At 39.3% G+C, this 24,218-nt stretch overlaps 1 protein-coding gene across 1 annotated transcript in view; it reads left to right on the top strand.

Moving 5' to 3' along the window:
• The first annotated feature begins 459 nt into the window (after positions 1-459).
• Positions 460-24,218, top strand: part of CPS1 (carbamoyl-phosphate synthase 1) — a 158,637-nt gene continuing 134,878 nt past the window's right edge. The window contains exons 1-4 of the mRNA XM_015831044.2: positions 460-585; positions 14,042-14,151; positions 23,098-23,242; positions 23,780-23,869. Coding sequence (XP_015686530.2) covers positions 460-585; positions 14,042-14,151; positions 23,098-23,242; positions 23,780-23,869 — 471 coding nt within the window. The remainder of the gene's footprint in view (positions 586-14,041; positions 14,152-23,097; positions 23,243-23,779; positions 23,870-24,218) is intronic.

The following is a 24,218-nucleotide window of genomic DNA, read 5'->3' as shown; positions in this document are numbered from 1 at the left end:
GTTAACAGCTTGAATTCTTGTAAAATGCTGAATAAAACAGCTTTTAATTAACCGTCAAGATTTCTTACATTCTTAAACAAGGTATTTCCCAAATTTGCAAATTTAACATATCTACAGAAATCAGCAAAAATTATGTGATTTTTACTTCTTAATAAATTGCAGCAGAAGAAAGCTGAAACAACACACCCCTGCATCTCTACCTGGTTTCCAACAGTTGGAGCTTGTTTCATATTTGTTCTAGGATTCACCTTTTCCCTATCTATAGTTATATTTCGGTAAGGATTGTGCTGGACCCTCCTCTAAAGGAGGAGCAGGGAAGGAGGAGTCAAGCTGAAGTTTTTTAATGGAAGATTGAGTAAAAACACAAAGCAAAAATAGCACAGTTGAATTTTTAGCATTGTTTCTGTGCACATTTGTATACAATCCATCCTGGAAAAAAAAATAACCACTTTCCTCAAGATGACAAGAATGCTGAGAACCTATAAAATTGTGAAAACTTTGAAAGGACGATTTGGTGTTGTCCATGGAGCCATTCAACATAATCAGTACTTTTCAAGAATTGGTATCCGATCACTCACTGTGAAGGTAATTGCAACTTCTCATTAAACATTTGACCAATTCTTTCTTTCAGTGCAGAGTGTTATGTGTTGAAAAATTCTTGGCTGCAGATAATTTTTCTTAAAGCAAACACAAGAAAATTACTGAGCAAAACTAGGTTTCCAAGTTCTGATTTATTAGAGATATATTGACTTAACAAATACTAGTGTGTACCCTGAGTTTTAAACTATAGGTTAAATTATTTTGAAAGGTGAAGGTTCACAGATCCTGTTTAAATGTATAGAACTATATAATCTGGGCATACTGATGCTGAGATAACTGTTCTTAACAATAGGTTTAAAGTTAATGTGGAATTATTAGATATCAAAGATTACATTTATGAAGGTTTTATATACTCCTATACTATCTAATACAAAAAAAAACATGATTGTAGAGTTTGCTTTTTTGATAGAACCTGGATGTTCAATTCAGGCCAACCTGAAATCATGAAAGTTAGTAACTGGATTAGTGGGGAAAGAGGCCTGCTTCTCACTGATGTTAAACTTGTTTCTGCTTTGGGTTATTTCACTTCCATGTGATAAAAGTCTTTCTCAAGTCAGTTAATAATAAGCAAACCTATTTTCTATTATATTACCCTTGCTAAGAAATTTAGTCCAAGATTAAGGCTTCCCTAGTCCCCCTCACTCTCTTCTCTATCACCATCCTTGTAGCCAGCACTAACGGGGGCCCTGAGGCAAGATGCTTGTGTAATCCCATTACTAATTTTCTAAATTGTCCTTCTCAGATGGATTACATGACTCAGGGCTAACTTCTATCTTTGTTCCTACACATGGTCCGAAAACAGTTTAAAAGCCATAATACTTGGTGTTGTTTGCACGTTATTTCTTTTTAAGGAAACTAATAAATACCCCCACTTTCTTTGAGCAGTGAGAAGATATATGGGCACAATGCTTATCTGCTTCCCTTTGAAAAGAAAGCACTAGAAGCTTGTGGTGTTTTCAAATATTTGACTTTATTTGCAAACCTATAAGGTGACAACCAATGTTAATGTTGTAAGTTAAATTGACAGTTTCCTATGAGGTTTTCATAGAGACAGCCGGGCTCTAAAGTGTATTTTATTCCTGTCTCTTCTTTCAGTTTGTTTCATTATTTCTTTTCACAGACTTAGATTGCAATATTCTTAGCTCAGAGAAAGATCGGAACAGAAAAACCATGTCCCTACCCATATATTTTCTAATAATTCTCAAATGTTCAGCAACATCTAGCTATGGAAAGCAGTAGATAACTTCCCTAGCTGTATTTGCCAGGACTACTTCTAGCTCCATTTTTTCTCTGGCACAGATTACCAATTTATAGTAATATCAGTTTATACTTACCCAAATCTTTCAGTTGCTCTATTTTAAGCCACCTAAAATATAGAATAATTTTGTTTGCACACACATACATGTAACAAACTAGTTCAGTTATATTATTAAATTTTATTGGTATGATCAGTACAATTCAGGAGATACAGAACCATGTCCTTACTTTTTTGAAGGTCAAATTGCAAATGATTTTTTTTTCAACTCAGAAAAGAGAAGAAACATTTCTATTTGCACATTATGTTTCAGCTACATTGTTGTCATATTTTCATATACTTAATACTAGGATTAGCTTATTTCTTCATCAGATGTGAAATTTCCAGATTATTTTAGCTTTAAGAGATTACCTATTTTTAATACTGCACACCGTAAATTATTCCTTCTTAACACTTCCTCCGCCATAGGATTGCATTATTTAGACTTCCCTGCTTTTACTCTCTGCAAATTTCTAGAAACAGAGGATGGGAGATGACAGCAAAAGACCTGGGCTCAGTGTTGCATATGGGAAAGCATTAAAGAGATGGGGCGTTGTCTTACCTGAACGCCTTTTCTCAGTACGGAGATGGAGAATTCACATATGGGTTTTCATTGGATGCCTGCTCTTGAGACCAAGTAGTTAAACTTGACACGCCCCCTCTTGCTGATCCAGTCTTTAACGAGGGCGAAGTGACTGAAGATGGACGAGGTGTTGACTCTCAGACCCCTACAATAGCCTGACTGACCTCAAGGGGTGGGTGTGAATTCTCCATCTCCGTACTGAGAAAAGGCGTTCAGGTAAGACAACGCCCCTTCTCCAGTACGGGAGATGGAGAATTCACATATGGGACATACCCAAGCTCCACAGTCCCAATGGGTGGGAAACATATGAGCCCTAATTAGAGTCACCGGCAACCACCTGCTGAAGAACCCGTCTTCCAAAGGAAGCATCTGCCGCAGCAAAACGGTCAATTTTGTAATGACGTACAAACGGGGAAGGCGACGACCAAGTCGCAGCCCTACAAATCTCGTCAATGGACGCCTGGGTGGACCATGCCGCAGATGTCGCAGCGCTACGAGTGGAATGTGCAGTAATACGCCTAGGAGTCGGCAGGGATGAGGACTGGTACGCCTCCGCAATACAGGCCCTGATCCACCTGCCAATAGTACCCGAGGAAACCTTTTGGCCCAAAGAGGCCAGACGGTAGGAAACAAATAGGGCCTCAGACCTACGAAATGGTTCTGTCCGTTTAATATAACGCCACAACACCCTACGGACGCCTAGCGTGTGCCACTGCCGCTCCAAGTCATGGGAAGGATCGGGGCAAAAATTGGGCAAGATGACTTCCTGTGCCCTGTGGAAAAGCGAATTAACTTTGGGAACAAATGTGGGGTCTAGGCGAAGGACCACTCTATCGCTGTGAAAAATACAAAGGTCACTTCTGACCGATAAAGCGGCCAACTCAGAGATGCGTCTGGCCGACGTGATAGCTATCAAGAACGCAACCTTAAGAGAGAGATTCCGCAATGGAACAGTCCTTATTGGCTTGAAAGGAGGCTTGGTAAGAGCCCGAAGCACGAGCGGTAACTCCCAAGAAGGATATCTGTGCACCACGGGAGGTCTAGAGTTACAGGCGCCTTTAATAAAAGCCCAAATCCTGGGATGGTGTGCCAGAGGGACTGAATCTGCACAGGTAAGTAATGTGGACAAGGCAGCCACCTGTCTGCGTATGGTCACAGGGGCGAGGTCTTTGTCCAGACCATCTAAAAGATAGTCCACTATCTGAGGGATAGAAAGGTTGTGTATATCCAGTTGATGGCTCCGGCACCAAAGGCAAAAATTCTTCCAAGTAGAATCATAAATGCGATTGGTCGCCGGACGTCGGGAAGCTTGAATCATGGAAATGGCACGAGCAGAAAATAGTTCTTGGGTCATTATGCTGCGCTCAAGTGCCAAACGGTCAGTTGCAACCATTGGGGTTCCGGATGTTGAAGGGACCCCTGGTGCAACGACACCCGGTGAGGGGGAATCTTCCACGGAGGGTATCTGGAAAGTGTCATCAAATCGGCAAACCACGGCCTCTGAGGCCAATACGGTGCCACCAGGATCACCTCCGCCCATTCCCGAAGGATCTTGCGTATGGTCGCCGGTAAGAGGGGTAGTGGAGGGAAGGCGTAAAGAAGGCCCTGCGGCCATGGACTCCTCAGGGCGTCCGTACCCTCCGCTCCTGGAAGGAGATAACGGGAATAGTACCTGGGAAGTTGAGCGTTGCTTGCTGATGCAAACAGGTCGAGGACCGGCCGCCCGAAGCGGTGAGATATTTCGGAGAACAGGTCCGGGTGTAGTCCCCACTCCGAGGGATCCACTGTGGCGCGACTCAGCAGGTCTGCTTGTTGGTTGTTGACCCCTGAGATGTACTCGGCCTTGATGGAGGCTAGGTTGAGCTCCGCCCAGGAAATCAGGAGTTGTGCCTCGGACATCAATGACCTGGACCTGGTGCCCCCCTGATGGTTGACATGTGCTTTGGACGCCACCTTGTCCGTGAGGACCAGGACGTGACGACCTTTGATCGTATGTCTGAATTGGCGTAGAGCCAGGTGTATGGCCCTTAGCTCCAGCCAATTTATGTTGTGTCTCAAGTCTGCGCGTGACCAGCGGCCTTGCGCAAACTGAGACCGTAGATGGGCCCCCCATCCGAACAGACTGGCGTCCGTAGTGATGGTGATGCGGTCCGGTTCCTTGAAGGGAGACCCCTTGTTTATAGCCCGCGAGAACCACCAGCGGAGCGCTTTGCGGACGTGAACCGGAACTCTGACCTGAATACTGGATGCACTGGTGTTTGTGCGTTGGAATGGGAGTAGGAACCACTGTAGGTCCTGCAGGTGCAGTCTGGCCCAGGGAACGATGGCTATGCAGGAGACCATCTTCCCTAAAAGTTGAGATAGTAGGAGTAACGGGACAGAATGTTCCTTGTACACCCGGCGAGCCAGGTCCCTGATGCTGACCACTCGCTCCTGGGAGAGATAGACCATGCAATTGGAGGTGTCTATCACGGCCCCCAGGTGCAAGAGTCTGGACGCGGGAACCGTCTGGCTCTTTTGAAAATTGACCGAGAAGCCATGTAGTTGAAGTACCTGGATGGTGTGATTCACATCCCTCTGAGCCGCCAGCAAGGAGGACGCCTGAATCAGGATGTCGTCCAGGTAGCATTGGACGCGAATGGGAACCTTCCTCAACTGGGCTGCCATGATGGCCAGGATTTTTGTGAATACCCTGGGAGCCGACGAAAGACCGAAGGGGAGGGCCCTGTATTGAAAGTGTTTGCCCTTGTAACAAAACCTCAGGAACCGGCGGTGAGCTGGATGAATGGGGATGTGAAGATAAGCCTCTGTGAGGTCTATTGATGCTAAAAAATCCCCCTGTCTGATCCCTCCTAGTATGGACTGGAGGGATTGCATCTTGAACCTTTTGTNTTCTGGGGGTGTGGCTAGAAACTCCAGGGACAGGCCGTGCTGGATGGATTGTAGCACCCAGTTGTCCGTGGAGGAAAGTTCCCACTGGTGGAAGAAGTGAGCTAGCCGCCCCCCGATGGGAAGGGACGTGTGTGAGTCATTTGAACTTCCTAAATGGACGTCCTGCCCCACGAAATGGCCGTTTGCTTTGTCCCTGCTGTCTGGGTCTAAACCCGGTCCTATCGTAAGGACGGTCGTATGGCCTCTCTCTGGGAGTATAAGAGCGGGAAGTCTGGGTGGCCGAGACTCCCGCAGTCTGGCGAAAGGACTGCCTACGAAAGTAGGGGGTGGGTCGTTTGTCAGACTTCTTAAGTATATGAGCCATGACTTTGCGTTTATCTTTGTTCTCAACCAGATAAGGGGCAAGGGATTCTCCAAATAAATTATTACCCAGGTAAGGTGCAGACGCAAGACTCCATTTAAGTCTGGTATCAGCCTGCCAATGCTTCAACCACAACATCCTTCTGGCCGTGATGTTAGAGGCCAAGGATCTGGAGGCAAAGACTGCAGACTGAAGAGAGGCGTCCGCAGCGTATTCAGTGGCCGCCACCATTTTACTTAGATCCTGATGAGTACGTAAATCTTCAGCAGGGACCCTGACGCAGCCAAAGAAGGGTGGTTCTGACAAAAAAGGATGTGCAGCTGGCCGTTTTAATTGCCCAGGCCGCTGATTGATGTGTCTTCCTGAATGTATGCTCCCATTTTTTATCGTCCGCTTTAAGCGCCTATGTCAAGTCCCCAGCCACCGCCGTTTGAGATACCAATGGGGTCCAACCCTCGTCTACCTTAGGGACCTCCAGCGCATCACTGAGATCAGTGGAGGTGCTGAATAACTTTCTGTCGGTCCCACTAACGGAAGGAAACGAGGCCGGGGAAGCCCATGGCTTCTTAATCCCTTTAAGGAAGATGGAAGGGCATGGAACGTGGTGTTCGGTAGCCACTTTCTCAAAGAATATTGGATGAGGGTCGGTATCCGACGCCACTGGTGGTTGAGGGAATTGGTCTGACCCTAAGTTTGCGGTTGCTGTAGCTTTACGAAGAATTGACAGGAAATGAGCCGGATTAAAGAGACCCCCTGAAGTGGATGGTTCAGGAGGGAGTTCCTCATCTTCCGAAAGTAGAAGATCCGGTTGCTCCCCACCTTGAGGGAAAGAGAAACCACTCACCGAAGAGTGTGCGGGAGACATAGGCTCCTGAATCATGGGAAAATCTGCGGGGATCTCGTAAGGGGGCATAGCCGAGGTGGAAGCCCCCTGATCAGGTGATGGAGAGGGGCGCTGGGCTAAGGCTCTATCCACCACCTTGGAGAGCAAAGCCTCAAGGCGCGCGTCAGCAAAGATGTCTGCCAAGTCCACCCCCCTGGGACCCGTAGCTGTGGGCGTAACTGTGGGCTCTGAAACTGTCCCAGGGGGAATTGTGGGGTGTTGAACCACAGTGGGGGGAGAACCTATGTTCACCAGGGTTCCCGGAACAGACCAAACACCCTGGACAGAAGAGGATGGTCCTAAGGGCAGATCAACTTCAGTATCCTCCAGCTGCCTTGACTCAAGCTCGGCTTGCCTCTGCACTCTGGAGAACTCCTTCTCTAGAGCCTGGTGCCTACGGCTGGCTTGCTTCTCCGCCAGCCTAGAAGGCTTCGTGAGCACGTGTTTAGTTTTTGCTTTTGCCTTGCCTGCCGTCCCCTGTCCAGAGCATGTAGTGCAGCCGTGACTGGAAGATGGAGTGGATTGAGGTAGCGAAGAGCCTTCCATCCCAGTGGAGCAGTCTCAGATAAGCTGAGGTGACGCTCTGGCAGGCAAGAAGCTGGCGGAGGCGGAGTTGGAACAAACACAGAGGCTGTTCCCCTGACCACCCGACCCAAAAATAAATTCTCTCTCTGGGCAATGGTCACGGCCCTTGAGTTAGGTACCGAAGGCACGGTTGGAACCACCCTTTGTGTTCCTCCCCGGAGGCCTTAGGTGGCCAGGCAATGTGCACCAGTAAAAAGAAAAATTCCTAATGAGGGAGCAGATGGCTTGAAGAAATTAGACTCTGGTAATGTACAAAATGATAGGAGTCTGCCCAACAGTATTAATATTGTAATTAAAGAAATTGATAATAAGGACACGTGAGCTGTGGTCTGAATGAGGCCAGCTAATGTGTATCCGCCCTTGGGCCTAAAGAAGCTGCCACGTGGCGATCAAAATGGAGTTCAAAATGGCGGCCGCCAATATATTATTGACCTGAGAAGATCATTAATTAGACAAATTCAGGATGGGAGATTCAGAGACCATGCACTGAATCCAGAGGTCTGGAAGTAAAAGGCAGGCCTTGTAGCTCCTCACCCTGAAATTCGGACCTAAAAACGGCGGTGCTAAATTTGTAATGGGTTTACAAATTTGTTGAGACCAATGGTTTACAAAAGATAGCCATGTCTTTTATCTATCACAATATTACCCAGCAGAATCTGATTATTAGCATGTGTATATTTAAAAACAATCAAATATGGCTGAGGACTTGGTAAGGCAAGTTAATTAAGAAAATATTAAAATAAAAAAACAGAAAAACAAAAATATTTAATTGGAATTACTTTTTTGCATACCTAAAAAATTGAGATCAAAGGTGAGCCAAATACAGTAATCAGAGAAACATAGGTGGCAGAAAAAGACCTATCAAGTTTATCAAGTCTGCACTTTCAGTATTCTTGTTATTTAATTGTAGATTAAAAATTCTTCAAGACTCTTTGCCCTTGCTTTCATTTTACAGTCAGTGATATTTTCTAATCTTTTAAATACTATGTATTTATTTTAATTTTTTAGTATCCATTGTAATAAGTTTTACAATGTTTAATCTTTGTATTGGATTATTTTGTATATCCTACAAAACTGACAACAAACTAAATTGTCATTAATTATTCAACACTGTTATATAATCTTTCTGATTTTCTTACAAACTTTCAGGCAAAGTGAAAGACTAAATATTCATTCCCACTAGAGATGATAATATGTACTAATTTTATTACGTACTCTCCAATGAATCCAGAAAGGCTAGATTCTAAGAAATCTAGTGCCATGCATGAAATATTTTTGTTTATTTTTTTTCATGATTTGTTGAAATAGAGCTAAAAACAATATAAAGTTAAAAGTTGAATCATCAAATTCAGTTCCCAAGTCTTCTTCACATATATTTTTAAAACTTTTAAGATAATTTTGAAACCGTGTAAGAAATACAGTAACAGAACTGGAAGTGTTTGAAACAGGCATAGTAATTTTAATTACAGCTATTCTGCTGAGCAATGATAAAGAAATTGCCATTACTTAAATTCTTTATCTTTCAGAGGAGAGGGTCATAATTATATGATCTTGATTAGTACCATTATTGGTAATAATTGCTCTAAGCATCTAAATCCATCTGAGAAAAGTTCAATAGTTTTGTGAAGTCATTTTTACATTTCTTTATATGTTGAATAGCACCAAATGATTTAATAAAATTGACTTCTGTCCCACTGCTGTATGAAATATATTCAGTCTGATATTCAGTCTCTAGGATTTAAAACAAACATTATATTCTTTCATTTAAGAATTTGAATATATTTTTTAATATTCCATGATAATTTTATGATGAGTCTGAAATAAGAAAGTAGGCATGCTTGTTTTAGCTCCCTTTTTTGTCAATTAATATGGTTCCTATAGCCAAGCAGGAATAGAATAGAATAGAATAGAATAGAATAGAATAGAATAGAATAGAATAGAATAGAATAGAATAACAGAGTTGGAAGGGACCTTGGAGGTCTTCTAGTCCAACCCCCTGCTTCGGCAGGAAACCCTATACCATTTCAAACAAATGATTGTCCAATCTCTTCTTTAAAAATTCCAGTGTTGGAGCATTCACAAATTCTGGAGGCAAGTTGTGCCACTGATTAATTGTTCTAACTGTCAGGAAATTTCTCCTTAGTTCTAGGTTGCTTCTTTCCTTGATTAGTTTCCATCCATTGCTTCTTGTCCTGCCGTCAGGTGCTTTGGAGAATAGCTTGACTTCCTCTTTTTTGTGACAAACTTTGAGATATTGGAACACTGCTATCATGTCCCCCCTCGTCCTTCTCTTTATTAAACTAGACATACCCAATTCCAGCAACCGTTCCTTATATGTTTTAGCCTCCAGTCCCTTGATCATCTTTGTTGCTCTTCTCTGCACTAAAAGAAGATGACTTGGGAGATTTAGGTAACTACATATCATTTCAAGATACAAACATTTTGGAAAGTTGCATTGTGTTCTATCAAATATTTTGATAACATCCAAAGAGAGTAAAACAAACTGTTTTTAAAGTTAACCTGTTTGAAATAAGTGAAATAAGGAAAGGGTGAGGGCTGGAACAGGAAAGAAGCTACTAAATAGTGATGACAGAGGTAAAGCACTGACCTTGTTTCTCCTACTCAAGGGATCTGAAAAGGACAGTAGAGACCATAAGGAAAGGAGAAGAGGAGGGAGAAAAAGGTTTATATTGAAAAGTGGGGTCCATTGAAAAAGCTCTCCTTCCCATATGTGAACCACTTGTCAAATATTAATCTCTGTGGGAAAAAGAGGTAGCAGTGCCAGGTCTCAATTACTAATGGGAGGGTGAGATACAGTAGTCAAAAGGGATCAGAAAACTTAAAGGGGTCCATCTCAATGGAAGGAGAGGAGAGACAAACCATTGCCTACACAAAACCTGTTAGTGGGGAATTTGTAGGATTAAGATGCTTTTCTTGAAAAAAATATTACACAATCAGACAGGGAGAAGCATCTTATTCTAAACAGTCCCAATATATGTAACTTTACTCAGTACTTCAAGAGGACATTCTCATTGGTCTCTGTACACTTTCCTTTAAACAAACCTGAGGGAAACTCTTACCCAATTTGTATTGTTCTTGATTGTAGGACTTCAGAACTCATTGTTAGAACATAGAAAGTGGTTGTATTTGTTCTAATACTTCCTCTTTGTTTCCTTATTAAAGGAACCTTAATTAACCAATAATGATTTGTTATTGTTTTTCTGTTCCAATTAGACAGAAGAAAGTCAATTTTTATTAACAGGAAGAAGAGATTCAAAAGATTCAAGAGGAAAAGTCTCACCTGCATTTTCATGCAAAAAGATGTGCTATTATACTCCTAGTATATTTGCTTTTAATATTTGTAAAATACAGAGAAAATTATCCTGATGTTATTTTAGCTTCCACTCATAGCCTGTAAAAGTCTATTGCCCCAGAAGTCTATTAATTTAAGATTTCCCTGGTTTTAGACTGTATTTTTTAAAGTCAAGCATGAGAAACCTTTGGTCTAAAGACTAAGTATAACCATAGGGTTCTTTCCAGTTGGAAAGAGGAAAAAACCCACTGTAGATGGGCAGCCGTATTCCTATGTGCTGTATTGTATTCATATTACTGACATTAATTATAAAGAATGTAATATTTTTTTTAAAAAAAAAATAGAATTGTATAACAGTAATAAGAGTACTGTTTTCTTAGTCCATACTACAGTATAAAGATTAGTGCACATGCCAATTTCATATGCAAGGAAGAGCACCTCAGTTCAGCAAACATGATTCCGCAGAAGACATTTTAGCCATTTGGAAACCACCATCTCTTTTTCATAGGAAACCGGTTAGCCAGTATAATTTGTTTTTAATAATTTGTAAATTAAGACCAAATACATTAAAACATAACAGCATATCAACTGAGCGACTCGTAAGGTCCACACGTGTATGTTAAGGAAAAATAATTGCTTCGGCAATGCTGCATAAACAAGTCTGTTCTTAAATCATGATGATGCTAAATCAGAAACATGAAAACATTTGCTTGTCTAGAAATATGCTAAGATGCTGCGCAAGGCCCTTTGGGCAATGTGATAATAGGATCAAATAATGCAACCTTTTGCTTGTTGGCACCAGTCAGAATTTTATAATACACTTGTACATCTGGATTGTAGTTATTCAAAATAACTACTATTGATTTCAAAGGGATTTTTCTCTAGGGAATAGTGCCGCTAACTCAGAAGAAAGATTTAGAAATTAAATCTGTGTTATTTTCATATGTAGGGAAGGGAGGGTATAAATAGAGGAGCACTCTGGTCATATGAAGGTCACCGTTAATGAAAGTGAGCAGATTGAAATGGAAGCTCTCAAAATGTACCGCCAATTTCTGATCCACTGGATCAAAGGCAGATAACCTGAGGCTGGACTTCCGAAAATGACAGCTGCAGACCCTGAAAAATTCCAAGGTTTGCTACTTGGTTCCAGTGTTGAATGTGACAAACAGGGAAAACCATTAAATACATAACTGGAGAGAAATTGAATTAACAGTATTTTAATACATAATTAAATATAAATGTAATGCAAAAATCACATGATTATTATTATTTTTTTGCCTTGATTCTATCTACTGCTTTAGTTCCTGGTCTGCTTCTCAAAGGATCTTTGTAATTCTTGGTCAGAGTTTTGCGATTACAGCACATAGAGCAAAAACAACAACAACATGTGGTTCTTTGTGTTAGAAAAATGCAGGAATGCTCTATGTAGTAATGAAATTTTGCCTATAAGTATTTCATGTTTTAATTACTTAAGGAGAAAGAAGATAACACATTTACCAGGTCCTTGATTAAGAACAAAGAGTGCATGGAAATTAAGAAATTATTATTTTTTCATTAATTTTTTTATCCTGCCTTTATTTTTATAAATAACTCAAGGCGATGAACATAATACTTCTTCCTCCTCCTATTTTCCCTACAACAACAACTGCATGAGGTGGGTTGGGGTGAGAGAAAGTGACTGGCTCAAGGTCACCAAGCTGCCTTTCATGCCTAAGGTGGAACTAGAATTCACAATCCCCTGGTTTCTAACCTATAGCCACTCTTCCCAGCTATATATATCTTCCTGATTTGCTTTTGGAGGGATTAAATGAAGAGACATTCCCATGTAAGTAATCTTGAGTTTCTGAAGGAAAAGTGAGGTATGTGTGTACCAAATAAATATTAGCTGAATATTATTGAATGATGAAAATCTCAGGCTAGAAGTTGGAAACATTTTCTTTAGAAAGTCAAGCCAGGGAATGAGGTGGGACATAAGCTTTTCTAGAAGCTGATATATACTGTACACGTCAAACACATTACCTAATATTTCAACAAAAATCGAGCAGTGTAACACCTGAAGGCCTTGTGTTTGTTGTAAATATGTGGCAGCCTCATCTTTGGCCAGCTGGAGATTTTAAATTGTATCCTTCTAAATCACATTGAAAAAACTCATGTGATTCATAAGTAAAAATATGATTCATGAGTACAAATGTGAGGACATATCAAGGGAAGAAGCTGTGGACAGGTTTTAAAATTTTATTCTATTAATATAATGAACCAAAAAAGCAAAGTGAAACAGCAAACTACAAAATGTGTACAGCCCAAATTAATTCACTATAAAATGCAGCCTCTTTATTGTAGGTTATAGACGATAATTTGCCATACTGGTCCAGCGTGGCTTGGTAAATGTCACTGGCCCAAAGCCAACATCTGGCTTCTGAGCCTAAAGGGGGACTGGAACCTGGGCTTTTCCACTCCTAGTCCAGCACTTCAACCACTACATCATACTGGCTCTCATATATGTATGTCCAAGCAACAAAAATGTACCACTCCCAACAAACAATATATTTCTTGCAGATATTAAAATACACTATTGTTGCTACTTTGTTGTGATGTGTTTGTAAACAGTCTATGCAATCTTCTTGCAGCAGCTATCTAGGTGGTCCACTTTTTCTTCAACTTCTTTACAGAGATGGCATTTGTTGACTTTTGTTGTCTTCTCAATTCTGGCTTTGTATGCATTTATTCTTTGTGCAGCTGGAATTAGCCCTTCTGTCTCTTTCTTCAATTTTCCCACTCTTAACCATTGCCAGGTCTTGCTGTTTGCTTTGCCTGCTAGTTTTTTTTAAATGTACTGGCATGCAATACTTTGCCTTGCCATGTCTCTTTTCTGTTCATCATTTGATCTTTCTTATAGGCCCATTTGGTTCCCGGGTTCCCTTGGGTTATATCTACCACCCTATCCCCAGGTTGGACAGGATCCTAATGTCAGTAATCTTAAATTTGCAACAGACACTTTTAATTTTCAGATTAAGCATAATATACATTGGCCAGGATGAGGCTCAAGCAATGTCCCACAATTCTTTCCTGCACCAGCCATTGTCTTTCTGCAAAGTGTCAAAACTGTCTGCATTTTAACAACAGTATTTATTACTCTATTACAAACAACCTTGTTATATTGTTTAGGCTTTATTGTTTTTAGTGTTGCCTTTATTATACTGCATTTCTATTGTTTATTTGTCCAAATCTCCATTTCATCTGAGGAAGACTTTTTTTTTGTTTTAAAATCGACAAAATGGAATTCAAGCTGAATTCTGTATTCTTAACTAATTTTATATGCTACATTGAATTTTACTAGTATATGCTATTGTTAAAATAAAAGGACTGTTTTCCTCACCTATTTGTAAAATATAACACAGCAACAAAAAGTCTTCCATTTTCAGCTGACTTATAGATGACACAATTATAAAGAGTAGAATGGTATTACTTACAAGTAATTATGCATATATATGGATAATGAAATGGTGATTATAATGGACTTTTTCTTCTAGGCACAGACTGCCAATTTGGTGCTGGAAGATGGTACTAGGATGAGAGGCTACTCTTTTGGGCATCCATCCTCTACAGCTGGGGAAATTGTATTCAATACTGGCCTTGCTGGGTAAGAGCACATAATCTGCTTTTCATACTATCAGGATAATAAAATGGCATCCACATTAGAATAAGATGCTTCCCACCCAAAAGTTTGGACAATTCTTTCTTTCTTTTTAACCCTTGAATTCTATGTGATCTCAATTATCCCTAATTCAGTTTGGTAAATCTCTCTCCCTGCTCTCTAAATTTCTCTATGAACCAAAAACTACATCTGGACTTAAATATTATTAGTCAGAAAAAAAGAGATAATAATGCAGATGGCTTCCATAAACAGAGGGGGAGCTTAAACCAGCCTGATGTTGCTTTCTTCTCTTTTGGAAGCCCTATGATTAACTTTCCATAGTCATGTTTGACTAAGCCTCATCTACAAACGGGGAGTTGTGGCAGAAAGGAGCAGTGGCATTGGGAGGGTTGATTTTCTCTCCACATTTTCTCCAAGGAGAGGTAAAACATCGCATTAAGCTTTACTTTCTTCACTTTTCTTTCATCTTTTCTATATGAGAAATTTGGAGAATTGCCTTTTCAAATTGCTACAACACTACAAATTAATGACTCACCAATGGGTTGACTTTCTTCCCAATTTCCTAATGAGGGGCTAGAGCAGGGGTGTCAAACTGCTGGCGCGCGGGCCGGACGCGTCATCCGGAAGCCGCGCCCACCCCATTGCTGGCAATGGCAAAACTGTCCCGATACGTCTCACGATATTACGTGACGTCGTGAGTTTGACATGTCTGGGCTAGAGGAATAGAGCACCATAAAATTTTACTTCCTAGTTATCTACAAAGGCTATTTCTCTATGACATGTTTATTTGTTATTAATTTAACAAAAGTTTATTCAATCTTGTTTTTTTTTAGTGTGACACAACCAGAGAGTCATCTCTAGTGGACTTAATTCCTACCAACAGGCATAAAATTATAAAGGGGTTGAAGTTGCAGGAACTTTGGGGGAGAATGACCATATCATACTGGAATTCAACATAATCCAGGCAAATAATCAAACAAAGTCAAATTAGTGTCTTGGGCTTATGAGAGCTGACCTCAACAAACTTAGAGAGAACTTAGGAAGGATTCCATGAATAGAAATCTTAAAGGGAAAAACAACATAATAAAGTTGGGCAACTCTGAAAAATGAGGTTATAAAAGCTCAGTCTAATATAATACCACTGACAAAGTAAAAGCAAGAGACCCCAGATGAAACAGTAGGGTTGCATACAAAAATCTCTGATAAATTGAAAGTTAGAAAGGACAAGTATACAAAATAGAAAGAAGGACACATAATTAAAACAGAATACCAGCAAATAGCCCAAATCTGCAAGAATGAAGTTAGGAAAGCTAAGGCTCAGAATGAATGAAAACTTGCAACAAATGCAAAAAAGTTTCTTTCAACATGTGAAAAACAAGAAAAAAGTTAAGGAAACCACTGCTCCACTAATGGGAGAAAATGTCAAGGAGGTGACAGGTAGCAGGGGAAAACAGAATTACTTAATTCATTTGTTGCATCTGTCTTTACTCAAAAGGAAAAAATAGACCAATCCGAGCCATAGTGACACAGTAGTTAGAATGTAGCACTGCAGGCTACTTTTACTAACTGCTGGCTGCCTGCAATTCAGCAGTTTGATCTCACCAGCTCAAGATTGACTCAGCTTTCCATCCTCCCGAGGTCGGTAAAATGAGGACCCAGATTGTTGGGAGCAATATGCTGACTCTGTAAACTGCTTAGTGAGGGCTGTAAAGCATTGTGAAGTGGTATATAAGTCTAAGTGCTATTGCTATTGCTATCAAAAGCAGTAGTGTAGATGATAGAACAGGAATACAAGTCAAAATAGGCAAAAAAAGAATAAGAGAAAACTATTATAAGAAGTAAACATGGGTTTGTTAAAAAACAGATCATGCTAGACAAACCTTATTGCCTCCTTTGACACACTGACTAAATTAGTGGATCAGGGAAATGCTATGAATATAGTTTACTTAGATTTCAGTAAGGCATTTGACAAAGTAGACCACAGCCTACTACTTGGTAAGATAGAAAAGTGTGGGATATACAGCATCACCACCAAATGGATTTGCAACCGGCTGACCACACTCAATATGCAGTCCTCAATGGAACTATGGCCACTCCACTAATGGAGAGAAACATGCAGTGGAATACCTCAGGTCTCTGTCTTCAGGCCCAGTTTCTCTTCAACATTTTCATAAATGATTTAGATGAGTGGATAGAAGGGGAAATCAACATATTTGTGGACCACACCAAGCTGGAGGAAATAGCCAACATTTCAGAAGATAGACCCAAAGTACAGAAGAATCTTGACAGACTTGAACACTGGGCCCTGCAATTCAGTGGTGAGAAATGTATGGTCTTACACTTAGGCAAGAAAAACCAAATGCAAAGGTATAAAATAGGTGGTACCTGGCTCAACAGTAGTGACTGTGAGAGGAATCTAGGCATCCTAGTGGGCCACCACTTAAGTATGAAGCAGCAGTGTGTTGCAACTGCTAAAAAAGCCAATGTTGGCTACACCAACAGAAGGATAGTATCAAAATATGTGAAGTAATAGTACCACTTTATACCTCACTGGTAAGACCACACATGGAGTACTGCATTCAGTTCTGGTTACCATGATAGGAAAAAAAAATGCTGAGACTCTGATAAAGAATGCAGAGAATATCTCAAAGGTGATTAGGGTTCTAGAGATTAAACTGTACAATGAACGAATGAGGGAACTAGGCATGTCTAGTCTAATAAAGAGAAGGATTAAAGGGTGACATGACAGCTGCCTTTCAATACTTGAGGGGCTCCAAAGCTCTTGATGGTAGGACAAGAAGCAATGGGTGGAAGTTCATTAAAGAGAAATCCAATCTAGAATTAAGGAGAAATTTTTTGACATTAAGAACAATTAATCAGCGGAATGGCTTGCCTTCAGAAATTGTGGGTGCTCCATAAGTGGAGTTTTTCAAGAGATTAGATAACCATTTTTGTGAAATGGCATAGGGTCTCCTGCTTGAGCAGGGGGTTAGACTAGAAGACCTTCAAGTTCCCTTCTGACCCCATTATTCTATGTTCTGTGTTCTCACACTTTGAATTGTAACTAACTATAGAGAAGTACTTCACACATGTAGTTGATAAGTTTGTGATTCAGTGTCACCTGAACCCAGACAGTGTCCTAATGAAAATTAACAAGTTGTCCTATTTTTTTCAGTTAATTTCTGACACAGATAAACATGCTTTAAAAGTCAGCATTCAAGGCTCAGAAACATAATAATTTTCTCATGTAATGTTGCAGCAGATTTTTAAAACATGGTTGTACAGTTAAGTTATTCAAATACAAAAATCACCTCATGATTTAAGATTGAACCAGGACAATATTTCCACATCTTCCAGAAGGAGTCCACTCCAGATTTTTAAAAATTATCTGCATCAGCAGCTCTTCACAGCCTAAAACCAATATTAAAAAATTTAAGTTTCCCCTTTCCTCTCTATAAACACAGGGGAAATAATTATACATGCATATATGTAATATGTTCTTGTGTGTGAGAAAAGAGTTGGGAATGGATAAAAGCTCTAAAGGTAGAAATAAAAGAGAAAATTGGAATAATCTTCTGTCTTCTATCCAGCCAATGAATCTATTTAAAAACAAAGTTTACTGTTGTTGTTTTTTTAAACAAAATGAAAAACCATCTGCAGTTGAAAGGGTTTAGAAGGGTCTTACTAACCAAAAGGGTTAAGAATATATTTTTAGGCTGAGTAATGGAAAGTCCAAAGAAAAAAATGTTTGTGAAGTGAAAGTAAAGGGCATGGCTTTTAATAACATTTCTAATGAGAAAAGTTGCTACCAGATTCCTTCTTATTGTTTCCTACCACAGATCAAGCTACACAGTCCTTCTACACTGACTATTGGGGGAGATGTTGATAGAAATATTTGACTGAAATTGACTGAAAATGTTGCTGCCAGCCCCTTTTTTCAGCTCAACAATCCTTCAATTTAAAAAAAAAAAGCTGGAGAAAAGAGGAAGGAATATGTTTTTCATAGCATTTACAGCTCTTCATTCAGGTTTTTCTGATTGCCTAATTTAGCTGCTGTAAAGCAGCCCCCTCCTTTCTTGTCAGGCTCAAAAACATTCTCTCCCCTGCTGCTCTTCACCAGACTTCTATGCTGTTATTAGGGTTAGCCCATTTAATTGCTTTTCATCTGGATTCCTAGTGAGCTATTTTGATCTTGATTTATCATCTCTTTGGCTGTTCACCCTTGCCTGCCTTCACTTGCCCTCTTTTATCTAACAATACAGAACTATTGTCTGTGCCTTCTATTTTTTCAGCTCTCTGCCACTTGTATCTTTGGTCTATTTAGTGCATCCTTGTTTTATTCATTTTTAGTTGATTCTAAAAAGGGATTTATAACAAAAACTGATTTAGTTAAATGAATTTAATTTAATTTAAAAAAAATTGAATACTTTTACAGTATACTGTTTGCAAGGGAGCAAGCAATGCAAAACGTAGCTACTCTTCCAGACAGGGTGGACATTGGGTAAATCTCCTTAGGTCTTATTACACTGCCTAGTTGCCCTGTCATCAGAACAAGATCCCTAACTATCTTTCCAATGCAGAAGTGACACTGTCAGCCTTTACGCACTTCCATGTGCTTGAAATTTGACCTCCAAATGTGTTTTCTTGCTATGCTTGGAAAATAATTTCCAATTGTCAACTTATGTGCTCCTGACCATTTCTCACGGAATGCTGTCCTTCCTTGCAGGCTAACCCCAGAGTTAGTTGCTGACTCTGCAGACAGAAAACTGCTTCTGATCTAAGAGGTTCTAAGACTTTCCTTTGTATCATCAGTGGTAAAACAGCACAGTAGCTTTGGGTAATATGTAGACAGTTATAGGTTCAAAACCCAGCAGAAATCTCTATATTTTAAAATTACTACTTTTTTCCTCCTTTCATCTTCATGTGACTTCAGTGCAGGGTTCTGCTACTTGTTTTGCCAGTTACATGTAATTTGGCCTTTAACACATCTTATTCTTTTATCCACCACCCTTTCAATTCCACCGATATATATGAAAAACTGGTTTAAAATTATCTCTTTAAATGACTTTAAGTCAATCAATCAATCATACTCATTAATCATGTTTGTTAATCAAGGAGAGATACTTATTAATTGAGAGCCAGTTTGGTCTAGTGTTTAAGGCTCCAGGCTAGAAACCAAGAAGCTGTGAGTTCTAGTCCTACCTTAGCCATGAAAACCAGTTGGATAAACTTAGGCCAGTCACTATCTCTCTGCCCAAAACACCTCACAGGAGTGTTGTAGGAAAAATAGGAGGAAGAAGAAGTTTTGATTATGTTTGCTACTTTGAGATATTTGTAAGAATAAAGCCGGGATACAAATAATAAATAAATAAATAAATAAATAAATAAATAAATAAATAAATAAATAAATAAATAAATAAATAAAGCATATTCAAAACATATTTAGGGTTTCTTTCACCTTTAAATGATGTATGTTCAAATCCTGGCCAGCTTTTCTGTTTCCTTATTTCTATCTATCCTATGCTTTAAAAATATTTAACATGATGGATGAGTTCTTTCATCTGGAACGGAACTTTTAAAATACTGTAACTTAAGGAAACCCAGACCATTTGATCACTTTGGGAAGATAATTAAAGCATCACTGCCCCATTCTGCACAAACTCTGCTTTCTTATCTGCGAAATCATCACACCATATACTTACTGTAAAGAGCCTTCAGTACTCTCACTGGGATCAGTAGCAGTTACATTGAAGTACATAAATTTGGTTGCAAGGTTTTGCATCTGAAAATAATTATTTGTGTTTTTTTTATATGCTAAATACTAGTCCTGCCAGCTCACAACCATTTCATATAGATCAGAATGATGGAGAGCACTACTAATTTTTCTACCATGATGGATGATGGGTAATATATTTTGCTGCATCACCACTGCCAAGTTGTACCTGAAGGATTAATTTCCCTTCAAGATGATGGTTCATTGGCAGAAATGTTGTTTGCAAACTATGCATGAGCTTGTTTTCAAATGCATTTGCTCCTCTGCTCCCCAAAGTGGATCTCAGTTTCATGCAGCTTCTCATGAACCACTCACTGTATTCAGAATACGTCTCATAGGAATCAATAACAGAGTTCCAGAGATTATGAGAAAGTACACCCTGCCAATTTGGAGGTTGGCCAGCTGAGCTTGCACGAGCTGTTGAAAAGCATCCTTGGCAAAATATAAATGCTGTGCTATACTGTAGGTAGTCCTCAACTTATAACCATTTGTGATCATTCAGAGTTACAACTATCAATCAGAATGGAGCTGGAAGGGACCTTGGAGGTCTTCTAGTCCAGCCCCCTGCTTAAGCAGGAGATCCTATACCATTTCAGAAGGTGATTGTCCAGTCTGTTCTTAAAAACCTCCAGTGATGAAGCACCCACAATTTCTGGTGGCAACCTGTTCCACTGGTTAATTGTCCTCACTGTTAGGAAGTTTCTCCTTAATTCCAGGTTGCTTCTCTCCTTGAGTAGTTTCCATCCATTGCTTCTTGTCCTGCCCTCTGGTGCTTTGGTGAATAACATGACCCCCTCTTCTTTGTGGCAACCTCTCAAATACTGGAATACTGCTATCATGTCCTCCCTAGTCATAGGATACTAAATAAGCAATCAACATAAATTATAAGATATAAACAACAAAGTTATAGTCATAAGATGCTAAAGGAATAGGTAATCAGAAAGATGAGAAGGATAATTTTAATACAGCCCTACTTGGTGGTTTGACATCCCAGGGCATAAGACAGTGTGGTGGGAATTAGTTGTTTAGCAGAGTGATGGCATCAGGGAAAAAACTGTCCTTGCATCTAGTTGTCTAGTCTTAGCACTTATGACTGTTGCAGCATCCCCACAGTCACATGATCAAAAATTGGGTGCTTGGCAACTGGCCTGTATTTACAATGGTTGCAGCATCCTGGGGCCATTTGTGATCTTCTCAGCCAGCTTCCAACAAGCACAGTCAATGGGGGAAGCCAGATTTGCTTAATGACCACATGAGTCACTTAACAATTGCAGTGATTCACTTGGCAAAGACAAAAAAGGCTATAAAACTGAACTCAACTCACTTTACAACTGCCTTGCTTAGCAATGGAATTTTTTTTTGTCTCAGTTGTGATTGGAAGTTGAGGATTACATCTATTGGGGTCATGTAGGATAAACCTAATGTGGCTGCACATGACAGGGTGTTAATACCAAGGCTAGAGCAATCCTCATTAGGAAGAAAATAGAAACTGAAGTATAGAGAGGTATGTGGTCCAGCTACAAATTATAAAACCACATTTATTCAAATAGATATGTCAATTCTCCTTGTGAGATTTCCTTGTTGGCTGCAAGCTAAAACCAATATATTTCAAATAACTCTAAACAACTATGCAACTGGCTGCAGTTATTAAGGAATATGTAAGTTGTGCCTGATAAGTCTCCCAATAGTATTTTGCCAATATGGTTACAAGCCACAAGCTTGGGAACAAGCTGTAATGCTTTAAGACATTGTGTTTCCCTGCTCTCTTCAGATTATAAATACTCAGAAAATATTTATCCAATCTTTTGGGCCTGCACTAGCAAAAAGGCTGATCTTCCCTGCAAATATAGAGATCTAATGATTTTTTTTAAATAATGGATTTCATAGCATATCAGGGCAGGGAGATACAAAATTCAGCAAATTTAATGGTATATGATATTCTGTAATGATTTTTGCTTTACTGAAATACTTTTCTGAAATATAGTAACAGACTGAAAGTAGAAATGCAATTGTGTATACATACCTTTATTTCAGTAACTCTTGGCCCAATGGCTATAATTACTAAAAAAAGCATTCAAACTTAATAGAAGATTAGGTGTGCAATAATAATTTATGTACTTAAAAACTGTCCAACTAACTTCAACAGTATTACTTTATTATAACTCTCTATGGTTACAAAAATCATTCATTAAAACTAAGGACCTAATTTGTTTTAGTCATTGGCAAAATCTGCATATAACAAAAATTACAAAATCATAGTCTGACATATTTCATGCCAATTGTTTAATCTGACACATCATTTCTCTTAATTGATTAACACATTTAATTGTTGATATCAGCCCACTACCAGTCTGGATTAGTTAAAGTGTTTTCTTGGGTGCAACAATCCATCTTTTCACAGGGAAGTCTGCATTCCATAAAAATGCCTCTTGCAACTTGCTGATATTTGAGAAATAATATAGTAGTTCAATTATATCTAATTTAAATAACAATGAAATAAATTCTATTTAGCCTGTGTAAATCATCCTGAAGAATCCTGGTGCATTTGCAAAGACACCAAGAATATTTCATTTTTGAGCACTATGATTTTATATATATATATATATATATATATATATATATATATATATATATATATATATATATATATATATATATATATATATATATATATATGAGTCTTTGGTCATTCGGGTTTTCTCCCGTGTAAGATTAGAAGTATCATAGCGACGTTTCGATGAAATCACATTCATCATCATCAGGCTTGTGCTTTTAGCTTTGTGCTTCTNTATATATTCATATAAAAATGAAGCTCATGAATTGGAGGGGAACATTTCTTAGTAGCTATCACTTACACAAAATGTTGTATCAGGCTGAATGGGAATTTTTCCCTTCAAATCTTTAGGTAGATATTGTTCACAGACAATTAATTGACTACAATTTCTTTCATCAGGCAATTTATCATAATTAATAGCCCAAAATGTCAATATTTAACTTCCTGTCTCCAATTTAGAACGTGTTAATACTCCCAGCCAAATCAACAGTTCTACAAAGCACCTAATCTGATTTCTTCTATTCTGTCTTGCAGTCTGGCAGGGATTATTAATTTTGTGTAGATTTTAATCTAGAAAAATAATTTCCTATTGTGCTAAATCCAGATACACTGAAAGTCTGACTGACCCCAGCTACCATGGGCAGATCCTCACCCTGGTCAATCCCATCATAGGAAATGGTGGTGTCCCTGACACAGCTGCTTCAGATGAAATTGGCCTCAGTAGATATTTGGAATCTGATGGCATCAAGGTAAGCAACCCCCCCCCCAACACTTCATTCAAAAACCCCTTGTTTTATTTAAACAAAAAATCCTGGTGGTGCCAATGGTGGCTGCATTATGAATAGTCTTCGACTTGCAACCATTCATTTAGTGACTGTTCAAAATCACAACAGCGTGAAAAAATGACTTATGGCCATCTTTCACCCTTATGACCATTGCAGCATCGCCATGGTCACATGATCAAAATTCTGACACTTGGCAACTGGCATATATTTATAATAGTTGCAGTATCTTGGGTCATTTGATCAACTTATGCAACCCTCGGACAAGCAAAATCAATGGGGATGCCGGATTCACTTAACAACTATGTTACTAACTTAACATTGTTTGTGCACATGCCGCTTGCGCGGCCTGGTTCCCAACAGGTGATGGCCCAGTTTTGGAGGTTTGGGGACCCCTGCTCTAGAACATGCCCTTAGTAAAACAGACTTGGAATTAATCCTTTACTGCCAAGTGTTATTTTAAAACAGTTTTAAAACAGTTTTAGAGTCACATTTTCTTCACAGGTTTCAGGCCTACTGGTGCTGGACTACACCAATGAATACAGTCACTGGAGGGCAGTCAAGACTCTGGGTGAATGGCTGAAAGAAGAAAAGGTGAGGCTTATATATTTTCTATGGAAAATATTTTTTAACAATGTTAGTAGTGATTTTTCACTGTATTTTACTGTATTATAGAAATCAAAGAAGACATCTCTTTTGTATTCTTATTTTGCTAAATTACAAAAACAATCTGGAAATTGTGCACTTTAGCAGACTTTTGCAGAGTTTTTATCCTTCTCTTTCTCTCTACAGTAGTGGGGAAGAAAATAGCTTGACATTACAACATCTTTCCTGGTTCTGAGTCCAGAATCTTTGAGAGAAATTATGGAAATTATGTGTTATCAGTTAAACTTAATTTTATAAAATATACTTCTCTTTAAACTAGGGGTGTCAAACTCGCAAC

Source organism: Protobothrops mucrosquamatus, unplaced genomic scaffold (assembly GCF_001527695.2).
Source record: "Protobothrops mucrosquamatus isolate PMUCROS unplaced genomic scaffold, P.Mucros_1.0 scaffold_253, whole genome shotgun sequence".
NCBI classification, from domain to species: domain Eukaryota; kingdom Metazoa; phylum Chordata; class Lepidosauria; order Squamata; family Viperidae; genus Protobothrops; species Protobothrops mucrosquamatus.
The sequence above is the reverse complement of the archived record's forward strand: the minus strand, read 5'-3'. Positions and strand labels throughout refer to the sequence as shown.